This window comes from Thunnus maccoyii, chromosome 20 (genome assembly GCF_910596095.1).
Source record: "Thunnus maccoyii chromosome 20, fThuMac1.1, whole genome shotgun sequence".
In the NCBI taxonomy this organism is placed as follows: domain Eukaryota; kingdom Metazoa; phylum Chordata; class Actinopteri; order Scombriformes; family Scombridae; genus Thunnus; species Thunnus maccoyii.
Window position 1 is genome coordinate 18636390 of NC_056552.1, and position 23260 is coordinate 18659649.

Here is a 23260-nt window from a genome sequence, read left to right on the forward strand (position 1 = left end):
TTTCCCTTTGTTTCATTCTTCTGTGAAGCAGGTGGATATCCGTGATGGATGTTAACAAGTTTTCAAGTCCTGAGTTCCACTGAGCAGCAGTTGAGATGTTTAAGCTCCAGGCTTTTGTTTGTGTTCATACAAGTATATATTAATATTTGTCATTGTAAATGTTCACCGGGTGACAGTACTTTAACCATAGTTAGGAGAATTACGGCAAATAAATCAACGTCTTAAAAAAAAAAAGAAAAAAAAAAAAGAAGAGTTTTTTGAACATTTAAAACACCTTAGTTGTGGTAAAAATACAATATATTCCCAATGAAGAAGCACCACGTCAAAATATTGTTGATGTCATTCCTCTGCTGTTGTTGTGTTCTGTATCTCCGAGTCTGAAATGAGAAAGAAGAGGTCTCCATGCGATCTGTTTGCAGAGCTTTGAGCGGCGCCTATAATAAATGTTCCCACGGTTTAGCACTGACAGCACGAGAGCATACTGTGATAAATTATTAAAGGACGCCCACTCACAGTCAGTGTTTCATGGTACTGCTCAGGCCACTGGAGAATCCGTGGGAGTTGCCATTGGTTCGGCTGTAACCGTTTCCTACAGAAACAGAAGCAACATTTATAACTGACGAGCTCCACAAAATTCTACTGATTTTTGAAGACTGCTTTAAATTTGACGTTAATACCTGTAAAACCGTTGAGGTGGCGGTGAGCTGAACCGTTTGCCGTGGGTGAGGTGTGCTGGGAGGGGATTAGGTGATCGTCAGTGTAGTCTGTGCGCCGGCGTTTTTCTGGTGAACAAACGTTGTCGTGTTTAGCGTTCTTGACGTCATAGTATCGTCGCTTGCGGCTCTCCCTTTCCTCGCTGCTTCTGGCCTTGTGGCTCTGAGTTGCGCCTGGGCTGTGCTGCTCGGCCGCGCTGTCCCGCTGCCTCTTCTTTTTCTTCTTCTTCTTTTTTGTTTCAGTGGCTCTGTCCGAATCCGCGTCAGAGCTTCTGGGGGAAGACAGAAAAAAAAACACACCGTGATCAGTCTCGACCCAGGAACTCAAAACCAAAACAAAGGTTTTCTAGCTTTAGAGAAATAATGAGGATTAAATTATACACAGAAGTTTCAAGCAGCATGGAGGTAGAGGCAGCGTCACTCACCCGCTCTCACGGTGTCTGTCTTTATCCTTCGACTTCTTCTTTTTCTTGCTCTTTTTGTGTTTTTTAGCATGTCGGGCCTCAGAGCTGTCGTCCCTGTCTTTGCTCAGAGGAACAGAGGTCCTCTTGTGATTTTGATCCTCTCTGTTTGAAGCAGATGCAGACGTGGAGAGAGGAGCCTGCAGGGGCGAGCCCTTGGACTTGGTGGATGTTTCTGGCATTGTGGTGGGCGAGGAAGTCTCCTCTTTTGAAGAGTAATAGTCCCTCTCCCTGCCGTTGCTCTTGTCCTTCATCATTCGAGAGTCTCGACTGTCCTGATGCCACCTTGAGCGACTGTGAGACTCCTCGCGGTAGTTATAGCCATGCCCCCTCCGCTCACGGTTCCAGTCTTCTCTGTATCGGTGGTGGTGGTAGTGGTGGTAATGGTGAGAGCACCTGTCACGATCTCGCTCCCTGGGGTGGTGAACGGTCCGCTCCCAGCGGCGCTCGGGCTCCCAGCGTCGCTCGGGCTCCCAGCGGCGCTCAGCCTCCCAGTCCTTGTAGGAACGGTCGTGAGGAGGCAAACGATCCCTGTATGAACGATGGTGGTGGTGGTCTCGGTACTCCCGTCTGTACCGATGACGATCGCCGTCACTGTCTCGCTCCTGACTCCTGTCCCTGTAGTGTCTGTCTCGGTCTCTGCTCCAGTCAGAGGAGTAATGTCTGTCTCTCTCCCTTTCTCGGGAAGATTGTCTTTCACTGCCTCTAGAACTGGGATTAGACTGGTGCTGTTCTTTAGCATCTGTACGTCCATCAGTCCCTGCTGATGGACTCTTGGTCTGTAGTACATCCTTGGCTTCATCCCCGCTGATGCTAACCTTCTGTGGAGCTGCACAGACCCTGGTGGTGTCTGGCGGGTTGGATAAGGCCGCAGGGTTGCCATGATGTGCAGAAGAGGAAGCGGATTCTCTAGATGCGACAGAATGGGCGTTGGTAGCGGTGGCTGTAGGTGGGGAGCTAACAGCAGAGGGTGCTGTATGCTGAGGCGGGGGATCGGACACAGTTTTAGCCCTTGTGTCAGGAGTGGAGAGGTGCTGGCTTTCACTGGCAGCAGGCTGGATGCTCTGAGAAGAGCTGGCCTGGGCTGTGGCACAAGTATGTACCACATTGCTGGAAAAACAAACAAGAGAGACGAGCACATAAATAAAACTTTATACCAAACTTTTAGGGTGCAGAATGTAAAGAATGTGAGGAAAATAATGCAACTATCAATGCAACAAAGTAGATTTTTACACAAAAGTAATTATTGAGACTGAGCGTTAACTTTTTTGCAGCTCAGAGTTAGCATGCTAATCTCACCTTGCTTGAGTATGATCACTGTCTAGTCCATTAACAGCAACAGTAGCCAGAGAGGACAAACTGCCATGATTACTGCCAGAGATCTGAAGAAAGAAACAAGACATGATTATCAATTTAGAAATAAAACTACAGTTTTTGTAGAGTATCGTGTTATAAAGAGACAGCAAAAACACAAAGCATATAATTTACCTTATCAGGCGTATTGTGTCCATTGACTTTGTGGTGTCCATAATGGTGCCCGTTTTGGTTGGATTTAGAGACGCCATTGGTTGGTCCATTTAATCCGTTTCCATTATGGTGCACTCCTGACTCCCCATTGGTGGCTTGAGGGCCTTTATCAAACACATCACCTGTTCGGTTGTTTCCGTTGAGGTGAGACTTGGCTAAACAGCCGTTATCCAGAGTGCCACAGTTCTCCTGGTCCGACTCCTCTGAAGACTCTTGGCCGTATGGCACCAAGAAGGATGCTCCGTTCCCTCCAGGATGGTGATCCCCGTTACTGCAAGACGCGCTGCCGTTAACGTGGTTAAGCTGACGCGGAACAAAGCGAACGTCTGAGGTAGACTGTGAGGAGGAGGATAAAGAGCTGGAGGAGGAGGAGGAAGAGGAGGAGGAGCAGCTGGAGGAGGAGCTGCTGGCAGAGGACGGCTGGCTGTAAGAGGACGAAGAGGACGGGCGGTTCTGTTTGCCTTGTCCGATGAAGAATGAAAGCTTCTGGCGTTTGTCGTGGTCTGGGATCACTGTGGGCCGGCTGATTGAGTGGGAGATGGAAGAGGAAGAGCCCAGTCCGTGACTTGGTTTACCCACAACACTGCTGCTGGTGCTGGGCTTGGAACTGGTGGGATAGTCCCTCAGAGGTCCGTTCCCATTAACATGGAGAGCGCTCTGAGGAGGAAACAAAAAGGACACAAGAATGTGTTTTAACAACATTGTTACATGTCTCAAATTAACACCATTCAAACATGATTATTCACCAATATTAAGATGTAAACAAGTCTGCAGTACCTTGGTCATGTGTGGGGGCAGCTGGGGCCCTATGAAGCCAATGTTGTGGTGGACAGTGGTGTTGATGCGTGGTATCACCACCGGCCGTGGAGACGACTGACCAGGGATGGCTGGGTTATGGCTCATGTGGCTGTAGTCCCCTGTCTTTTTCACATCGCTGGACCTACAGACACAAGAGGCAGAGACATTAACAACAGGAAACGTTTTGACAAGTGACCGAGATTTTGACACTTTTTTAGACCAGTCTCTCAACGAAAAAAATAGGGAAAAAATAAAAGGCTATATTTAACTATATCTAATCTGATCTTTTTCTTTCTTTTTTTTTTTTTTTTTTTTTTAAACACATAGATTCTGAAATCAAGCTCATTTATAATCCAAAAAATGAAAAAAAAAAAAAAAAAAAAAGCTGATTAGTTGCTGTTCATGGTGTACTCACTTGATGTAGAAAAGGACATAGGCCTGCTGGTTGAGAACAGACCTGATGTCACTGACCGATACAGAGGAGTCGTTCATCTGATACCACTGACCATTGCTTGCCTGAGAGGTACAACAGAACGATTGGCAGGTTTAAACACTTTTGCTTTACACAACCATCAATGTTACAATTGTCCTTCAGAAAAATGTTACTTTAATTGGTCAGTGTTATTACAATTCAGAAATTGCAAACATATAACGTGTAAATGCACTGTCATACAGATTATAAAAGAATAATATTATCTTGTATACTTTATATATATTCCAAAGTGTTTTTATGCACAACTGAAAATGTATTTTCCTTTGTGCTTAACAGTTAAAACCTTTATAGAAATTCTGAATTGAACTCTGTTACAGTGAGTTGTTAATGTAGTGGTGAGAGACAAATGTGTGCATGTGTACTTGGCAAAAACAGCGTCCTGGTAGATAAGAACAGTGCTCTGTAGCAGTGCCAGTACCTTAATATAGCAGAAATAGTGTCCAGCATGACAGCTGAATCCAGAGTGAACCAGCACAGCGTACAGCCCGTAAACCTGGGGCTCTCCTTGGGACTGAGACATGAAGGCCCGCAGGTCCAGATACTCTGGGTATTTCACATCCTGGTGACAAAGAATAGCTGATAAATATCAAACCACAATCAAATATTTGCTTAATAGTAGCACATCATTACAACAAGAGGGTCCTGTCTACAGCAGTGTCACGTTACTGGATACTTTAATCCACGTGTGTTGTGGTACCTTTGTGATTTTGCCTCCACTGAAGTTTGCGAAGCGTTTTAGTGAGAGGGTGAGCACGTTGGCGCTGCGGTGGATGGTAAATCTCTTTGAGGCTGTCACCATTTTTTTGCACCTGAGGGAAACAAATTTTCTGTTAGTTGGCAAACTGACATGAAAATAAACAAACTAAGTAAAAACTGGCTCTTTCATGTAGTCTCTGCTAAACTCTTTTTGTTCGTAATAAACAACTTACTTGGTGCATTTGTAGGCGTTTTCTCCATCCAGCTGTTCTGGCTTGACAAACTGCTCCAGAGCCTTGGAGACACTGGGAGCCGTCTGCATGGAGAGGAAAATCAATTTTTACGTCTGGTACTGCTCTTATTTTTTTTGTGGACAAAATCTGATATAAATGGTTTGGTATTGCAGTAAAATAGATACATATCAGACCCGCAAGAGAGGAAAAGAATTTGGTCTAATTACCTTGATTTCCAGAGTAATATCCAGAAAAGGGTCAAATGTATCAGAGACTGCTTTGCAGTTTAAACATTTAACTGCAAAAGAAAAAGAACATGATTGATTTATAAATCTAGCAAAGCTGTAAAACATAAAAACATAACATGAGCTGATGAAACAAATCAACACTAGTAATTTACCTCTGGATCTTAGGTACCCGCCAAATACTTGATGGATGAAAGTGGTTGCCTGCGTTTGCCTGTCCAATCTGCCACAGAGATGAATATCATGAAGATTAAAAAAAAACAAAAACAAACAAGCAAACAGGGCAGTGATATAATTTACTAGCTGATTTGTTAATCCAAACAAACATTATTTTAGTTTAGAAAAAATGTAATTTTCCAGAATTTTCTACAACAAGTGACAAAATATTACGGACTGAAGAACAGGAGTGAGAAAGGGAGGAATTAGAGCAGGTGTAATTAGTTGAAGAATAAGAACAAGAATTGACTTGACACTTGAGGTTCCTAAAATCACTTTATAAGAGTCCCCTGAGAGCCACAATGGTCAGCACAGTCTATCTATTATTAAACATGTCCTGCTGTACTTTTAGTTAAAAATGCATGGAGGCTTCGTGTGTGTACATAATCCACTCTGCAATGGTTTCTACACTGATTTCGTGTATTTCTGCAGAAAAACATTAATACTTAAAAGCATCTACTACACATAGAGTTCATGCAGGATTTATCCTGGAGGGCCAATACAGACGTGTTCAGTGGATCAGCAGAATACACAGAATACGATTTCCTCCCAATGACATGAGCTTGACCTCAGCTCATGACCTATATTAATATTAGCTACCTAGTTATCTAATAAAGCAACAAATATTGTCTCCTTTTTTTTTACGTAAACAACTCATTGTGTATGGTATCTGAAATAACACACAGCTTAGGATGAAACTTACTTGGTTCCAGGTAAGCAGGACTTTTGCATAGCATCCACTGTGTACCGCAGGAACTCATGGGCATCTTCCTGGCTTCCATAGCGGAAGTGCTTTGCGATCCCTGTGCAGGAAGAAAACAAACCACAAAGCCGGAAGATTTGTGAGCTTGATAAATGATATGACATTTACATGTAAATGTTAAGTTAAAGATTATTTTTAGTAGCAGAAGAACTCCCACTAGAAAGTTTCCCTCCAAAATTAAAAAGGTAAACAGCCACACAGCGCCTCCTGTCATTCATTTTAGGTAAACATTTTGAACGAGGGCGCAACAGCAATGCTCTAGCTCTACAGACAAGCACTTACTTTTGAGTTCATTGAGCACACCGATGGGCTTAATGACATTCCCAGAGTTGGCGAAAACCTGAATGATGTGGTTTTGCATGGTGCACATCATACAGAACCCTGGCTCGTGACCTGCAGCAGGGACAGATGGGCAAAACGTTGATGAGCAAGACATGAATCAGGCAAGAAAGTGACTCAAAGATACCGCAGATGTGACCAAGATTGATATGATAATTATTGCATGACTGTACAATCACATGAGAACTTCCTTGGTGCAAATAAACACCATGAAACACCCACTTACATGTTTTGGAGTGCTCCCGTGTCAACATGTAGTTGGCAAACGGAGGGGTATAGGTGAGACACTGCAGGGCTGAGTTAAGGAAGCAGGTGTTCCCCATGTTCTGCAGGCCTGCACCGATGCGATGAACCTGGATCCACTTTAGGTTGAGCCGCTCGGGTGGGAAGAGGACCTTCTGGGGCAAGTCAATGCCGTCACCACCGCTTATCACTGGACACACAGAGCCAACATCGTTACAAAAATTTGATTCAATGTATTTGGCAAGTACAGGGCATCAACAAGTATCTGTATATGAATTGTATACATTGCTTATTAAAGTACATACTGGCACATAGTGAAGGAACAACAGGAAATTCCAAGCATATAATAAATATGTTCATGTGATTCTGATAACAGAGTCAGATTGTAAATCTAGCTGAAAGAGATAAGGCAGTTTGCTTTCTCTTTTGTTTCTGCTGAACAATTCAGGCTGCTGCTTTTTATATCAAAACACCAATTGCATCACAAGCTCAAGTGATTGATCATGCTTTCACTTTAAAACTGGTTTGGTTATATAACTGGATGAATGAAAGTAGAGTGGAAGCAGCAACACAACACCCACCAAACTGGTTGTGTCACACTCGCACACAGAAATAGTAGCAAATTTTTTTTTTTTCCCATCAGAGCAGCTTTGTGTTTGTTTTTTTATTAGGCGTGGGCGCTATCAAGGTATTACATCATACCAGGATATTAAGAAATCCCGAAGGTATGATTTTCAATACTGTCAAAAATACAGACGCTTCTCTTTCTATTAAACTGATACGGAGATGCTGTACTGAGGTGATGTTTTGTAGTGAACAGCACGTGCCACCAGAGGTCAGGCAGCCGAGCTGAGAAAGATGGCGACTGCGAGTGTTGCGGAATCATAAAAAGAAAATATTGCCACATATAACTTGATCTTGAGATGACTTCTTCCAACTACAGAAGCAGTTTATTAGCCACATGATTTTATTCAACTGCCAGTCACCACCACCACCACCCACACATCATCTACATTCAGTCCACTGATGTGTCAGTATCCGCCGTGGCAACAACTGTCGTCGGGACCTCCAGCAAGAATCTACGGAGGACAGGTGCTTATTTCCTATCTATTCACCATTCTATTGGCCATAAATATTTAAACTTAGCAAGACTTGTCTAAATAGGCTAATTCCATATTAGACACACAACAATGTAGGCTAGAAAATGTCATACATGCTACAATGACTTCTAACACCAGCAGCTCAGCTTTATGGTTTTTTGTTTGTTTGTTTTTTTACACAAATACCATCATATACCGTATACCCTGGTGAAATGTCAGGAAGGTATGAAGATAAGAAAAAAAATAGATAACACCCAAGCCTAATTTGTATTTATATGATTGCTGAATAACGTGTGTACTTGCAAGTTTTTATTATTCTTACTGGGCACTGTAAGATGAACACAGATGTCTTAACCTGCTAACAGGATTGATCTTTTTCCAGTACATCACCATTAAGTGCTTAAAAGGAGGAACAGCTCAATTTTTTTAATGACAGTAATGTCTAAAAACTTATTTTGTTTTGCACCTGCTTTTAAAGAAGACCTGATAAAACAAATCATCATCACCTAATATGGCTGGGAAAATATTGACCAGTGGTATTGGCCTTAAATGCATGTCTAAAAGTCCTGCTTGATAATACCTATGGACATAATCTACATGTGTGTACTATAGCTAATTACTTTTTTGCAAATTTTCAAAATGCATGCACGGGAAGACAGCTAATAAAAGTGCTTGCTCCTACCTTGCTCTTTGGGCCGGTCCACAGAGGATGTACTGTTGTAGACAGCAGCTCCAGGCGTTGGGCCCAGGCAGCCTCCTGGAGCCTTCAGACGCGGAGAGTCACTGGGCAGGGTGGGGCCCACTGCCCAGCTGCTGGAACAGCTGCCATCCATCCCCACGTCTCCACTGGTGAAGGGGGATCGCTTACACCCGACTGACTCGTGGTCAGACTTTTCTGAAGACCTGTCAACTATGGTCATTGTTCATTGCTGTAGGTGGGACAGAAACAAAAGAATACAACTTTAGGAACAGCAAAAAATACAGATTTGTTCAGGTGTTTTGTTATTTTCATTTCTGTTGTTGCTTTAAATGCAGACACATCTGCATGTGGGGTATCACACAACACAAATGTCTTGATCTCAAAGAGGCTGTATTCATTAGGACTGATTAAAGCTTTTCATAGACTGTTTTAGATGAATGAGCAGTGACTTTTTGTTATTGTCAGACACCATACGCCTCTACCACTAAATTTGAATCATATTACAGTACATATAGACTGCAAATATTCAATACCATAAGCAGAATATCATTATTTATCACTGACAAGGAACAGTCAAATACGCTGTAATATCTGAACCAAATTGTTTATTACATTGCTTACTAAACAACAATCAAGAATGCAACATTAGATTGGATGAGTTAAAAAAAAAAAAAAGAAATCACAATAAAACTTAAACTGTAAACTCAAGGTAGCGATACCATAATAGCGCCATGTTCGAGTACAGCCGTAGTTGACAGATCACACCTATTTTCACTTAAGTTATATTGTTGTTTTCATCAAACCAATCGATTAATAAAATCTGTGAATAAATCAAAGCAGGGTCTGTCACAGAGTGGACACTGATCCTTATCTAAAAACTAACTTACGTTAGCTCTTGGCAACAGCCATTTAAATGCACCTCGCAAGGAAGGCTTCCTTGAAAAACAAACGTCAGAAAACAACATAATCCGTTAGCTTCAATTTGAATGAGTGTGTACTATATGTCCAAATCGTCCAAATCGACCAACTTCCCAGGCCTAAATTAAACTAAACTATTTAGCCGCGCAAAAGTCGCTAGTTTAAAAACCTGACAGAGGAAATGTCCTGGTCGGAAGCACGTTTGCAGCAGCAGCTGTTCCCTCCCACCTGCTCCGGCAGATGGGCTCACATTGGCTAACAGACGGCGGCTAGGCCTTTAACACGCAGCGGTGTTAAACTTCAACAAAACACGCATTAAAACCTCCCTTGGTCCTTGCTGGAGGAGGGGGAGGGGATACGGAGCACCGATTAAAAACTCACCTTCCTCACCGAACACCGGAGCACAATGTCTGCGGAGGAACACCATGGAAACGGAGAACGTATCTCACAGCTACACAGCGCAGCTAACGTTACGTGCGGCGGTGATATTGATGCTAACGCTGCTAACTAGCTCGGCGCCATGGAAGCTGGCTGACACGGCGGAGAACAACACGGCCACATTTACGAGAATGTCGAAGAGCAGTTTTCGGTTTCAACTCGGAAATAAATGTAATTTATGAAAATGTGTGGGGGCCCGAGTAACGGCGAGAAAAGGAGGGGCTCGACACCGGCGGCTCTGTGCGCTCACTGCGCTGCTCTAACGTTATGCCCGACATGACAAGAGGACCGGTGTACGGCTACTACAACTAATCTCAGCGGCCCAGGCCGACCAGAACATGGCGGCTGTGTACTTAAGACACCATTTGATCGTAAAACAAACAAAACACTCACCTGGAATCTGTTATGAATACAGTAATAGCGGTTGTAAATCCATTCCTTATTTCCAGCGGGTGTCCGGCGGTGAACAATGACGTAGCTAATTGCCCCACGGGTACATCCGGGTACCTGCGATGAAACGAGCTCTCTGATTGGCTCATTCCACCGTTTCTCTGTGTGGAACGTGTTTCGGGGAAGATCCGTCGCATGTACACACCTCTGACCTTTGTGTACATGATGTACAACCGATAGTGTGTGCGTTAAACCGGCAGAGATTAACTATACTTGGCTCTGGTTTCGTTTTTTTGGCTATACAGATTTGACTTGACATCATAGATTGCTGCATGTATGCTAAATTCTCCCTTTATAACTGGATTATTGAGTGAATTCCCTGTGGCCAGTAATTTAACATCTAAACTACTGTAAACAACATGTACAGACATACAGAAAACTGCATCAACAAAAAACTGTTAAGTAATTGAGCCATGTCCCCATGAAACCAAAATGAGAGCCTACTGTGGCAGTGAGTTTTTCATTTGCTGACAATGTGGTGGCGTCTTCAGGATCACAAAATTGGTTGCAGCTGCACAAAATCACAATACATATTTGTCAATTTGTTGAAAATGAAATACATTCATAGAAACATCTAAAATTGTCAATAATCACATATTGCTTCTTAGAAATCCCACGTCATAGCAGAAATACACTTTATTGAATAGCTGAATAAAGATAAATAATTGCACCTTTACATCCAGGTGCACAAGACACACTCAAATGCTCACACACACACACACGCAGACACCCTACCACTTGTACCAAGTCATCAAAACATAATACAGCAGTGGTTGAATAAATCCAAGTTTTGACAGTCTCTGGATTGTGGAGATTTTTAAGGCTCAGATCTTGTCTGACTCAGAGAAATGATCTGTGACTTGTGAGGTCTGGAGCTGACTGATCTGTCTTCTCAGCTGTATGATCTCTTCCTCCTGTTCTTCAACCTTTCTCTGCAAACCATGGATCACCTGATGGAAAAAACAAAAAACACAATTCCTCTTATAATGGGCCTTCAGTGCAGATGCTAAGTGTAATTAAATCTTCCTGGAGTGTTGTGTTAAACATTTCATCATTTTGGCACTTGTGTTTCTTGTTTCTGAGTTATTTGCAACCTTGTTACTTTACAGTGACACATGTTGCATTGCCACACATATTGTAAAATAAAAACTGCACATTTTAAATAATAATAAATGGAATTTATATCTGCCTTAATAAAGTTACATAGTCCATCTGTTTAAATTGTATACTAGTAATTCCAAATAATCATTCGTGAAGCTAAAATACATCCTTACATCCCTCCATACCATGTCTTTACTGCAGAAGAGTTCACTCTCTAAAAGCTGGCTGGCTGTGGGACGAACACTGGGATCTTTACTAGTCAGCTTCATGATATATTTGGCCATGACTGGCCATCTTTGGCAGAACGAGTCTGGGATTTTTCCCTCTCTCAGGTCCCCAAGGGTCCGGACCCGCTCCATCTCTGTCCCGAAGGGCTGGAATAGCTCTAGAGCCAGCACTCCGATGCTGTACATGTCTGACTGGGAGAGCAACAACACAGATACAGTTTAGAGTCATATTCAGTACAGCTGGGAAAATGTCATAGAAGAGATAATGAGGAAGTTATAAATGATAAAACAATAAAGTTGATGAATGATTAACTTTAGCACTGAAATAAACCACATTTATCAGTAATATGTTTACCTTTGAATCATAATGGGAGCCCTTCAGCTGTTCCGGTGCAGCATACACAAATGTGCCGACACCTGTAGTATGTGAAGAATCTGCAAAATACACCAGAAATGTGACTTTAAGTCAAATAGCACCACCTACTGGTGATTCTGGTTGCTGCTTTATCATGAAAAAGCAACAAGCTTAGAGGCACAGTGTTACCGCTGTTTGGAGAGGTGGTGTTTTTATGGCCAGCCACTATGTCCCTGCAGGCCAAACCAAAGTCCCCGATCCGAACGTGGCAGTCATGACCGTGGAGGAAAATGTTTCTCGGCTGTGGAAAAAAAAAGAAATTACATAAGTTTCATGTCATTAGTGTAAAGGGGCCGATTACAATTTTGCAACATTACATTATAAACATAAATCTTACAGGACAGATACTGTATCCTGTATTCAAATTTGGAAATACTGTAGATTTTTTTCTGCATTAAGAAGATGGATTGTTAAAGCTTACATGCTTACCAAAGTAAAAATTCCTGTGCTTTTTTAAAAGTAAAATACTGAAGTGGCACCAGCACTTGAACAACTTGTTAACTACCCCAAAGGAGGGTGTCACCAGTCCCCATAATTGGCCCCAAATGCACCAAGAAGTTATCAGTTGCAACAGGAAGGCTGTACATCAAACTTAGACATGTAACTCTAAAACCCGCATGAGGAAATCAACACATAACGGAGAAAACAGAAGTAGCGCTTGACAACACCAGGATGGAAGTAGCATTTTGATACTCAATCCTCAAACTGCCAAATTCTCTGAAAAATGTGTGTTTGCATCGACAAACCAGAATAACCAGCTTTGAACCACTGCGTACCTTCTCAAAAACTGAACACAGACAGCAGTGAAGCTGCAATGCCTGGTCATGTTGGAGGAGGACAAAGCAAGTGAGGATAGGAGCGCTAACATTACCATGTTATACAACAATGAATTTTACACTGCCATTATGGACGAAGACCTGAGATGTATCGAAGACATGTCAAAAAAGTACGGCAGCAACTTTCTCATCAAGATAAAGGATGGCGCACCTGGAAAAGTTTTCCTGAAGGTAAATGCAACTATGCAAACACTTGAGACGATGTTACATGCAAGTTTAACTTTACAGAAAACACTGTCACATGGACTAAAATATAGCATCTTATATATTATAATATTGCCAAATCATAAACAAATGAAAAGCAAAAAAAAAAGCAAAGACAAAGTACTTCATGTAGAGTTAAGACTACAACATATTTGTGTTTTCTGGTACTCCAGTTTGTCTGGTCTTGTCTTCCCTTAGGGGCTTGCCATCCTCCCCCTTCATCTGGCTGCTTCTTACAGAAGAGTACAGAGCATGCAGAGCCTGATGTCAGCAGGGGCAGACCCTGAAATTAGGTCTGAGCAGATACACACACTCACACATTGCGCACACACTGCAGTGTTATGTGAGGTTGTTTTTTTTTCAGGGTGTAAGCCTCTCATAAAATAAAAAAAGGAACTAAGTAAGAGTCGTTGAATTAAGACCATTTCAGCAGTTCAGCTCAGTAGTTTATTTCCCATAACAAAGAAGATGGCACCTAAGAATAATTTCTAGTAAAAATGAAGACTTCCTGTCTCAATTCCTGGAAATTCCACTCATACAAAGTGACACCCACCACAATGACACAAATGCCACTGGTTTCCTTTTATGTCTAACAAAGAGCTGACAGCTCTCCATCCGCACCAGTTTCACCGTCTCTACCTCTGCTACAGGGACCAGCTGGGTCGAACCACACTGCACTTGCTGATATCCGCTTGGCCGAGCATCCTGACTACTTGGCTAAAACCGGGTTCCAAGCTCCAGACTGCTGCGATCGGCGTGTGTGGGCAGGCAGAGGCCTGTCTACGGCTCCTCTGTGAGCACGGAGTTAACATCAGTGCAGAGGTGACCGTTTTTTCATACAACAAATCAACTCTTGCCGTGCTAATGTAAGCTCCTTTCTTTGAAATTCAACAAGTAGAAGGTATACCCAGCAATGCCAGAGTTAGTTCAATTCCCACTCAGGCCACTCATTCTTAAAAGGAAAGTTTAACATTGTATTAAATTGTGACTATTAAGTAATCTGTGTTGCTAGGTAGATGTCTAAAAAACTTTTTTAAGGATTCTCAAGAATGTGCCTAGAAGTTTTAATAGTTCCACCTGAAATATTCCTCTTAAGGTATGTGTTTCTTGTTTCTAGGTGGAGGGAGAGAGCCACCAGACAGCTCTCCACCTATCAGTAAGCTACGCGGCTCTGTCTGCTGTCCAGATTCTGGCCAGCTACGGTGCTGATGTTAATGCTGTGGACAGCAGTGGGATGACGCCACTGCACATGGCCGCTGGGATCCTGCATAAGGATATTATAGCCATCTTGATCAGGCAGGGAGCAGATATCAACATGGTAAATGTTGTTTCTACTTTTTATGTTTGTTTTGGCGGTGGGGGACAGTTTTTTTTTTTTTTTTCCCTTTTCTTAAACTCATACAAAACACAAAAGACCAACACAGTAGAGCTTCTCACAGCAGTCATTTTGACATGTCATATCAGAGAAAGCACAAGTGTAATTAATAACATTAATAATGACTGTATTGCATTGTGTACTGAGACACAGAGCCACTGTAAATATTATGAATAACACCTGTGCGTTTCCTACTATAAGTCAAAATGTATAAGTCAAAACTACTACAATTCAGCAATCCTCACATAAAGTATGTGATGTGATGAATTACACATAAACGATTTATTTTGTGTATATGCATATCTCATAAGTGAAACTCAGTGATTCCACTTTGCCGTCACTTCACTGGCTTTTCTGTGCTCTTAATTCTGTTATTGTTAATATAAGTGTCAAGTCCTACATTTGTCCAACAATAAATTAATGTAAATTCTTGACTTTTTTCAAGGGAGTGAAGCACTCTGGGAATACTCCTCTGCACCTGGCTGTCGTGGCAATGGCTATGAAGACCAGTAAAACCCTGGAAGAAGACATTAGCTGCATCTCTGAGCTGCTAGAAGGGGGCGCTGAGCCAGACGCAGTGAACAAAGCCGGAATGACGCCTTTACAGGAAGCGTGCAGCATGGGCAACAAGGAACTTGTGGACCTGCTGCTGAGGTACGGCGCAAACATCAATAAGCTGAGCAGATCAGGGGAGAACTGTCTGTTCCTGTTCCTAAACCACAGGCCTAACATAAGGAACAGCTCTCTGCTGGTGAAACTACTCAGCCTGACGTCCCCGCTCACAGTCTACAACCAAAAAGGCCACCTGCCCTCAGCCTTGACACTACCATGTTTCTTCAAACAGAGAGACCAGCTATTAAAACTCAGCCAACAGCCAAGGAGGCTTCAGGACATTTGCAAGAGTGATATTTATCTAAAACATATCCGAGGCAAGAGAGAAGAGTTGAGAAAAATACTGCCTGAGAGGCTGTATGACTTTACATTCAATTACTGGGAGAATATACATAACATCTCCTTTATGACAGACGGTGAAATGGATTCTTTTAATAGTGTTTTTAATATCACTTCTAGTTGACACATGTGTCGATGTACACTGCAAAGGCTTGCTTTAAGCTACAGAAATCTCACACATACAATGTGCCAAACATATGCTAATAAAATCAAATCTATTGAATCACATTACCTTCAGGTCTCTGTGCATGATTCCTCTAGAGTGAATGTACTCCACTCCTTCAAGTATGTTCCTCAGCAGGCTGACAGTGTGTTCTTTATTAACACATCCATAAGGACCTGAAAATACAAAAGAACAAAATATTTATTTTCCAAAATTTGCTTAATATCTCAGAACACATGTAAACACATGAAACTATCTGACTAAATATAATTAAATGAGCAGAGGTGACATTTGCAGTCATTTGTAAACGACGATTAGCATTTACAAGTCATTTAAATAAATGTAATCTGTATTGGAGTACAATAATATTAAAAAGTAATGCATGTTAAACAATTACATCTTGATGGTTGTTCCTCTTTGGGCTTGTTGTTCCTCTCAGAGATCCAGTCCTTCAGCGAGCGTTCACACAGCTGCATCTGAATATAGAGCATCAGGTGGAACTGAACCTGCACATAAAGAGGAACAAGAATTTCAAATTTCTCTTCTTTTTTAAATGCAGATTTCACATTCTGTACCTATTCTGTTTTTTAAATGTATCTTAAAAGAACACTCCACCAATTTACCATTGGGGTTCCGCTTTAAAGAACACTTTTCGAGTAATTTAAAAAATGTAAAACGTGTCCATCTAACCTTTTAGCAATTTGTCTTAACACCAACAGCTTCTTTTAGCACATACCTCTTTAGCAGGCTTTGCTATGGGTGTGCCAGCCCACTGCCAATACTCCTTGTCAATGCAGGAGTTGTTGTTCAGCTCGATGCTGCTCCTGCTGGACTCCTCTTCTATCAGTGCTGAAGTGTCCAAATTCATTGCAGGACATTTGGAGCTTATCTTGGGACCTTGCTTTCCCAGGAACACACAGGGAACGTAGTTCTCTGGAAGGTGGCGCATGGTCTTCGGACACACCACCTGGCCCTTCTCTTGTGCAGGGACTAAGGCTGTAACAGGCTCGGTCTCTCTTGGAGGAACTGCGGCAATTGTGTCTGTTTGTGCTTGACCGAGGCTTTGAAAAACTATAGAGGAGCTTGTGTCGCTGCTGTTATGGCTCTCATCAGAACTGCAAAAAAGAGAAGAGATAGTTTTAGTGTCATTGTACAAAATTATGACATTATGGTCATATCTTCAATATCCAGGTGCTGAGTGCAAAAAATATGGGTACTTTCTGTTCTTCAAAGACTCGCAAAACTGTGAGATTCTCCTTAATACATCCTAAAACACCCTTACTGAAATGATAGTTAAGTGTGGTGGTCAATCAAAATTTGCTCACTCACACTAAGATGAATCTAGTCTGTATTTGATGAAAAAGTACTCATAAATGTTAACACCAGATAAGAGGAAGGTTTAATGTAAACAGGCTGGTTGATACAGGCTAAGAAGAAAAACTGTTTATATATAATAGTATTATAACGGCATACTGTAAATTCTTAAGTAGTGACTTAGCCTTTATTTATTACATCTGAGAATATTTGATACGGGTTGTGAACCAAGACAGACTATTACTTCATATTAATGTATTGTTATGCATTGTTTTTTCTGTTTTTGTCTAATTACTCAATTTTCTAAAAAGGAGTAATCGTCCTGATCAGCTCCTGTTTTCTATTAAATTGCTGTCAAGATACACATGATCTGGGTTGTGATTTGCATTTAAAACATAAATTCCTCACATACTGTTATACCTGACTTTTATTTGTGAATGTTTGGTACAAAAACTACAGTCTTAGAAAGTCACCAGTCAGTGTAGAATGAGATGACTGGTTTAACGTTTGACTCTGATCTTACCTGTCTTGTAGTCCAGGTGATTCTAGTGCAGGCAGGAGAGATTCAGGCTCTGCAATAGAGACATTTTACAAATAAAGCTTGACTTGTGGTAAGAACAGCATTGTCACTCGCCAACCTCAGTAAACAGCACCTTCATCAATTTCAGCCCTACAAACTGAGTATCAGTGGAGAACTCACGTGCTGCAGGCTGAACATGTTCCATCCATGCAGTGTGATAGCCCACCACGTTAACATGCTGCAGGCTGGACAACACTTTGACTTCCCTGAGGACCTACAGCAACATCCCAAACAAAACAATTTTATTGGTTACAGCAGACGTGTATATATTTTGATCCAACACTGTTGATACTCACCTTTATGCAATCATCCTTTGAGACTTTTTTGATGAGAATTTTCTTCACGGCATAACACTGTCCATCCAGTTTGTTCATAACCTACAAAATTATGTCAAACATAACATAATTGCATTGACCAATTGAACTCTTGTCCTTTCTTTAGAAGAGTGGAATAGAATGAAGCAAAATGGGTGCCGTACCTTAAAAACATTTCCATATGATCCTTTTCCAAGTCTGCAGATTTCTTCAAACTCACTAAGATAACGTGACGTCTGCGCTTGGAACAGTCCCTCTATAGGCCTGTAGGAAGGCAAAAAAAACATCATCTCTCACACAATAATTCAATGGTACTTGAAAGCAACTGGACATTAAGAACTACTCAAAGTACACTCTACCTTACAGCAAAATTGTGTGCGTTGGTGCCGTGAAGTTGCTGGCCCTGTTGAATGAGATAAGGATTAAACAGTAACCACATTGTGGAAATGACATCAACGAACTCTGACAGCAGATTACATGTAGACAAGAAAGGTAAAGACCAATTGTGACAAAGGCAGAATTTGCAAATCTATCACCATTTTTCTCCATGCATGAGTTTTTTCCAGCATGTACAAACACATAGAAAACCACAAAATCCAATCTGCAAAATCAACAATCCAACTACATATTTTGAAAAAAATGTGAAAAATTGCCTCACTATTGTAGTTGAGCTATTATGGAAAAATCATGGTATCGTTAGTACATACTGTATATCCTATCATAACAGTAGCCTAAACAAAGCCAAAACAACTAGCATGACCATTATCAAAGGGGTCCCTTGACCTCTCACCTCAAGATATCTTAATGAAAATATGTTCTATGGTTACCCACAAGTCTCCCCTTTACAGACATGTAACTTTATACTAATCTCATGCAGTTTTTTGCATGCAGCATAAATGTGTTATGTTCACCTATTCTAAAAATGGTGTATTTGAATATTTCTGCATACTGCGGTCTCGAAACAGTTTGCATAAATTTTGTCTGACTGGAAAGCTGAGACTCTTGTGGATTCAATGAGCCCAATTGTATTCATATGTGATGATGTTAGTCCCCATAGTATCCATTTCATTGTAGTGAGACCATTTTTTGAAACTTGACGTCACTGTATAAAATTACCTGTTGTGACCTCTAGGATAATCACAGCCTCATAAAACTTTACAACCATAAACTACAGACGTAGGGAATTCAGAAGATGTGTGGCTTTCCTAGGTTTATTGACAATTACGGGGTTCTGAGCAGTTTCTAGAACAGAAGTGCTCGCCATCCAATCTCCAAAAAATGCAATTCTTACAGAAATCTCCAAATGTCAAAGGTTTTTGATACCAAATCACAACATGAATTTTTCTGTGGTGTTCCTAAAGGTCTTGGTGTCTTAATGTGGGATTTTGGATGGATTTTTGACCATTTTTATCAATTCTCAAGTGGTCAAAAATGTTTAGATTTTGCACCAAATCTGTGTAACAAACGGTATCAGCCCAAAAATTGCTGCAACAACTTATGAGACTTATGATAACTGAACATGGGAATGACCATCATATACTTCCATCATAATGTTCTAAGCCCTTATACACTCTAAACTTTAAAAATTTGAATAGGCGCATAACCAAAACACAATGTTTATTACAGATTTAGGACTAGAAAAACTTGACATACAGTGCTGAGCTGCATCTCAAATTAATCTTCAGGTTCCCAGTTTTCAGATGATGTATACCACTTCTATGTGGCATACACTGTTGACCTGCTATCTCCCCCTAAAGATCCCCTGCCCCCCCCCAAAGAATGGGCCTATGGTAGGAGGACAGGAGTGGAAGAGGTTAAAATACTGAAACTATCAAGTGTTACCCAGTTTACTAACTATACCAAAGGTCCTTAGGGACAGCGCAGCCATCATATCCAGTTACCTGTGGATACAGTGAGGAGCTGGCAGCATGTAGCAGCTCAGTGAAGGCCCGGTTGTGCTGGAGTCTGACGGTGCTGAACTCATCACTTACAGCCAGAGGTGAGAGGAGGTTCATAGCAGCTAAACGCTGGCCAATGACTATCAGAGGGACAAGAAAATCATTTGTAACTGAATTTAGAATTTTTATCAAATAATCTCAATGATGATATGAATATTCAGTCAATTCCATTGCAACATCTTACTATATACCTTTAAACAGCATACGAGAGCGTGCTGGGTTGCTCTCATAGACGAAGCACAGGTGCTCCAGCAGGGACCCCAGGAGAAGGTGGTTGGGGATTGCTGAGGCAAACTCTTGGATGGACGGATATTGTTTACCAGCCATCAACACTTCACAGTTATTATCTGTGTCAGAAGCTGAATATAAAAAAGAAAGGAAAATGAGAAAGAGAACGTAGCGGTGAAATACTGAACAATAAAATAATTCACTGTTTCGGCATGATTTTTTGCTGAGTTTTGTTCTCGTTTTTTTTTTTTTTTTTTTTACAATGAATCCTCCACTCAAAAGACTCAAACTAGAGACTGTAGCACAAACAATCAGTTTAGAATATATTTGACACTGTTAAACTCCAATTAAAATACTAATTTAACCAATACAACATATATAATTATTTCATCTCTGTAGAATTACAACTGTCTTACCTTCTTCAATTACTTTTGCTATCATTTCAACGATGTTTTTTTCTCCTAGGTCCATTTTTCTGTATAAAACCACTTCAAGTGCGATATTAAGCACCCAGAGCTGTACTGATCATGATCCTGTTCACTCCAAAGCAAAAATGAGTTCATCTTGTTTATGCATAAGGGGGCGTGCACAGCAGTAATGCTTATCTGCCTGGTCCAGTGCACACCAGGCTCCTCCACCTACTGTTTACTGTATATAAACACATGACCAAGCAGAGGGGAGATACACACTGTGCCAGAGTGGGACAGCAGGGCGGTCTCATCTGGCAGAATTGCCTGTCACTTCTTGACTCTCATTTCATCATACTGTAGGATGTGTTGATGTTTTGACTTGATTTGAAGCAGAAACTTATTTCCAAACTAAGATTTGACATAGCAAACTTTATTGTCAACTACAATTTCATTTGAGATTCAGGCTAACCCTGTCAATTGGGGATGGGCCATATGTAAAAATACCACACCATAAGAGCTAATATCAATATTACCATAGTATTGGTTAATAAACTTGTAAAATCTAATGTCAGTGTTAATTTATCACATTAGGATGCAAGTTAGTGGTAGGTCAAGTTAGTACTTTTCTGATTTGTAGCTAGCATTTTCAACTGTATTAGAAATCAATAAGGGATACATTTACTTAAAAATTGATTTGTAGTATTAATTTAGACAACACCTTAAACATGTTTAACATGAGTTTTCTCCATACAACAGAGAACAGGACTGAACTGTCCGAAAAATATAGAAAAATTATTTCTTTAATTGTTAATTGGTCATTAACATCTTATAAGCACTATCAGGTAACTGCCCCAAACCTATAATATGAATTAGGGGCTGATGTGTAAAATGCAGAGTGTACAGGTGCAGACAGGTGCTACCTATTGCAGAAAATGTAATAATATTTTGATAAAATGTTAAAGGTGCAATATATGACATTCAGCCCCACTAGATGTCAGCAAACAACTATTTGCTATGTAAAGATATGTAAAGATATAGTGACGTAATGGTGTCCTGGGCAGAGAATGAAGTCACTCTTCCTCTGTGTGTGTTGTAATCCGAGCCTCTGTTCTTTGTTTTAATAGCTGGTCCAGCTGCATCACAAACTTTCTCAAATTACAACTAAACAGTACATTAAAATATGTTATGGAGAAATAGACAATGCGGTAACAGAATCTTGATCCATATTTGATCAGTACTGACTATTTTGACAGTTTGATCTGAGTTTCATGAGCTGTCAGTTCAGGGGCCACTTTCTTCTTTTCCCCAATTTTATTGAGTACACATTCAACTTTATTGAGTACACGTTTGTTTTGGTCTGAGATGCGGGTGCAAGTGCGACATCTAGTGGGGCTGAATTTCATATATTGCACCTTTAAGACCATTCATAAGTAAGGGAAAAAAACACAATATTCAGATGAATGCTTCTCTAAAAGCACAGAGTGCAATGGCTTGATCCCATTTGTCTCTCATTGCACCTGCACAAATGATAAGAACTGACATACAAATGAAGTATCTGGTCAGTAGACATGGATGTTTTTCAAAGCTGGATTTAGCAGGAGGGGAAGTGGGCTGAGAGTCACGTTGGTGTTCACATGGCCTATAATACCTCAATTACGACCCTGCCAGTTTATGAAAGCAAAACTGCCCAACCAACAAGATAAGCAACTCAAAATCAGACGTGTGCTTTTATCTTTGTGTCTAGTAAAGTTAGATAACCGCTACTGAAGTTCACTTGGAAGTTAACCTTAAAGGAAGCAACATTTAAGTACGAGAAGAAAAAAAGCTGCTTACTGTCAAACTGTACTTCATCATCCTCTTCGCTTGCCAAACTTGACAGGTTGCTAGCCTCACGTCTCCTGAAGGGTTTAATCAAAAGGTTCCTGCTGCTGCCAGAACTGTCTTCCGACAGCAGGGGTCCGCGGTTAGATGTTGTTGAACTGTACATTTTTAGAAGTGAATAACGACGACTTGATTAAACAAAGTACTTATTTCTAACCGCTGCCCAATTTTACAACAGCTACCCCATATTTGCGGCGAGGTACGTAAAGTTACTTGTTTATCCTAGCCTTTAAAATGTTTACATCGCATGAATCTGTAAATACGCTGAGGAAGCTCTCTCACAAGTCCCATACGGTCTGTCAACGGACGGCCATGATTCAACAGTGGAGGGACCGTCTGACAATAGGTGGCTGAATTGCAACAAGATTTGTCGATAGAAAACTTGCTTCAAACAAAATTACGCATATACACATATATGTATTATATTCTAAAAGAAACAAACATTTTATAGCCTCGCTTCATTGAGCATTGCCCTGCAGCAAAACCAGATTTATTCGTTTTGTACAATATGGGGTACTTGCACATGCGCCCTAACATAAAGATTCCGGTAGATTTGGACATATCTAGATGGTAACCCCAGACCCGCGAAAGATCTCGCGAGAGTGATCGTTTTAACCCAAAGAACTATCTTTCCGTAACGCTTACCATGTGGTTTTTGTGCCCAAACCTAACTAGACCTCAACCACGGCGTTGTCACATCATAATATACAAATATTTTGTACAACACGCACAATAAAGAAACAACGCGATCTCAATCTCGCGAGAGTTTCATAAATCTAGTGTAACCATATAGACCGTTTTGATGATGAAATGCCCCAAAGATTGAGGCAACGGTTTTAAGAATAATTATTTGTTTACAGCGATATCACTCGTTTGACGTTGCTATCACGTACATGTGTTTTGTGTTCGTTTCGTGAGTTTTTTGTTTCACACACTCGCGGTTTTTTATTTTTGCTTTTAACAGTCAAAC

At 41.0% G+C, this 23260-nt stretch overlaps 3 protein-coding genes across 11 annotated transcripts; 1 reads left to right on the top strand and 2 right to left on the bottom strand.

The window, feature by feature from the left end:
- Positions 1–285: 285 nt before the first annotated feature.
- Positions 286–10861, bottom strand: usp42 (ubiquitin specific peptidase 42). 5 transcript variants are annotated; one of them, XM_042397497.1, is made up of 18 exons: positions 10277–10861; positions 8510–8756; positions 6711–6917; positions 6428–6538; positions 6086–6185; positions 5322–5389; positions 5149–5219; positions 4922–5004; positions 4690–4801; positions 4411–4551; positions 3915–4015; positions 3479–3641; positions 2663–3358; positions 2474–2556; positions 1139–2284; positions 678–985; positions 514–589; positions 286–377 (listed from the first exon to the last, which is right to left on the bottom strand). In XM_042397497.1, the coding sequence occupies exons 2-17, from the start codon at positions 8745–8747 to the stop codon at positions 516–518; spliced, it is 3702 nt and encodes a 1233-aa protein (XP_042253431.1). In that variant the 5' UTR covers positions 8748–8756; positions 10277–10861; the 3' UTR covers positions 286–377; positions 514–515. The 5 variants fall into 5 exon arrangements, with proteins under 5 accessions (XP_042253431.1, XP_042253433.1, XP_042253434.1 ...); XM_042397499.1 differs by lacking the exons at positions 286–377; positions 10277–10861 and adding exons at positions 9415–9463; positions 9827–10269 and having other exon boundaries at positions 505–589; XM_042397500.1 differs by lacking the exon at positions 286–377 and having other exon boundaries at positions 505–589; positions 678–982.
- Positions 10862–10951: 90 nt separating this feature from the next.
- Positions 10952–22617, bottom strand: eif2ak1 (eukaryotic translation initiation factor 2-alpha kinase 1). 4 transcript variants are annotated; one of them, XM_042397509.1, is made up of 15 exons: positions 22243–22617; positions 19963–20130; positions 19715–19851; positions 18173–18216; positions 17978–18077; positions 17796–17876; positions 17620–17713; positions 17443–17491; positions 16342–16720; positions 16003–16111; positions 15675–15781; positions 12206–12317; positions 12017–12096; positions 11608–11853; positions 10952–11283 (listed from the first exon to the last, which is right to left on the bottom strand). In XM_042397509.1, the coding sequence occupies exons 1-15, from the start codon at positions 22394–22396 to the stop codon at positions 11158–11160; spliced, it is 1986 nt and encodes a 661-aa protein (XP_042253443.1). In that variant the 5' UTR covers positions 22397–22617; the 3' UTR covers positions 10952–11157. The 4 variants fall into 4 exon arrangements, with proteins under 4 accessions (XP_042253443.1, XP_042253445.1, XP_042253446.1 ...); XM_042397511.1 differs by having other exon boundaries at positions 11620–11853; positions 22243–22614; XM_042397512.1 differs by lacking the exon at positions 22243–22617 and adding an exon at positions 20416–21370.
- LOC121887003 (ankyrin repeat domain-containing protein 61-like) lies at positions 12352–15662 on the top strand. Of its 2 annotated transcripts, none has more exons than XM_042397514.1 (5): positions 12352–13083; positions 13315–13409; positions 13767–13938; positions 14234–14434; positions 14937–15662. In XM_042397514.1, the coding sequence occupies exons 1-5, from the start codon at positions 12901–12903 to the stop codon at positions 15564–15566; spliced, it is 1281 nt and encodes a 426-aa protein (XP_042253448.1). In that variant the 5' UTR covers positions 12352–12900; the 3' UTR covers positions 15567–15662. The 2 variants fall into 2 exon arrangements, with proteins under 2 accessions (XP_042253448.1, XP_042253449.1); XM_042397515.1 differs by having other exon boundaries at positions 13356–13409.
- Positions 22618–23260: the final 643 nt, after the last annotated feature.

Excerpts from the sequence above, each read along its gene's own strand:
- LOC121887003 (XM_042397514.1), top strand. The coding sequence starts at position 12,901 with ATGTTGGAGGAGGACAAAGCAAGTGAGGATAGGAGCGCTAACATTACC. Across the intron at positions 13,084-13,314 it reads CTGGAAAAGTTTTCCTGAAG|GGGCTTGCCATCCTCCCCCT; the intron begins GTAAATGCAACT and ends GTCTTCCCTTAG. Across the intron at positions 13,939-14,233 it reads GAGTTAACATCAGTGCAGAG|GTGGAGGGAGAGAGCCACCA; the intron begins GTGACCGTTTTT and ends TCTTGTTTCTAG.
- eif2ak1 (XM_042397509.1), bottom strand. The coding sequence starts at position 22,396 with ATGTACAGTTCAACAACATCTAACCGCGGACCCCTGCTGTCGGAAGAC. Across the intron at positions 18,217-19,714 it reads GCTCCTCACTGTATCCACAG|GGCCAGCAACTTCACGGCAC; the intron begins GTAACTGGATAT and ends CTCATTCAACAG. Across the intron at positions 16,721-17,442 it reads TCACCTGGACTACAAGACAG|TTCTGATGAGAGCCATAACA; the intron begins GTAAGATCAGAG and ends TCTTTTTTGCAG.
- usp42 (XM_042397497.1), bottom strand. The coding sequence starts at position 8,747 with ATGACCATAGTTGACAGGTCTTCAGAAAAGTCTGACCACGAGTCAGTC. Across the intron at positions 6,539-6,710 it reads ACGGGAGCACTCCAAAACAT|GTCACGAGCCAGGGTTCTGT; the intron begins GTAAGTGGGTGT and ends TCCCTGCTGCAG. Across the intron at positions 5,005-5,148 it reads ATATTACTCTGGAAATCAAG|ACGGCTCCCAGTGTCTCCAA; the intron begins GTAATTAGACCA and ends CTCTCCATGCAG.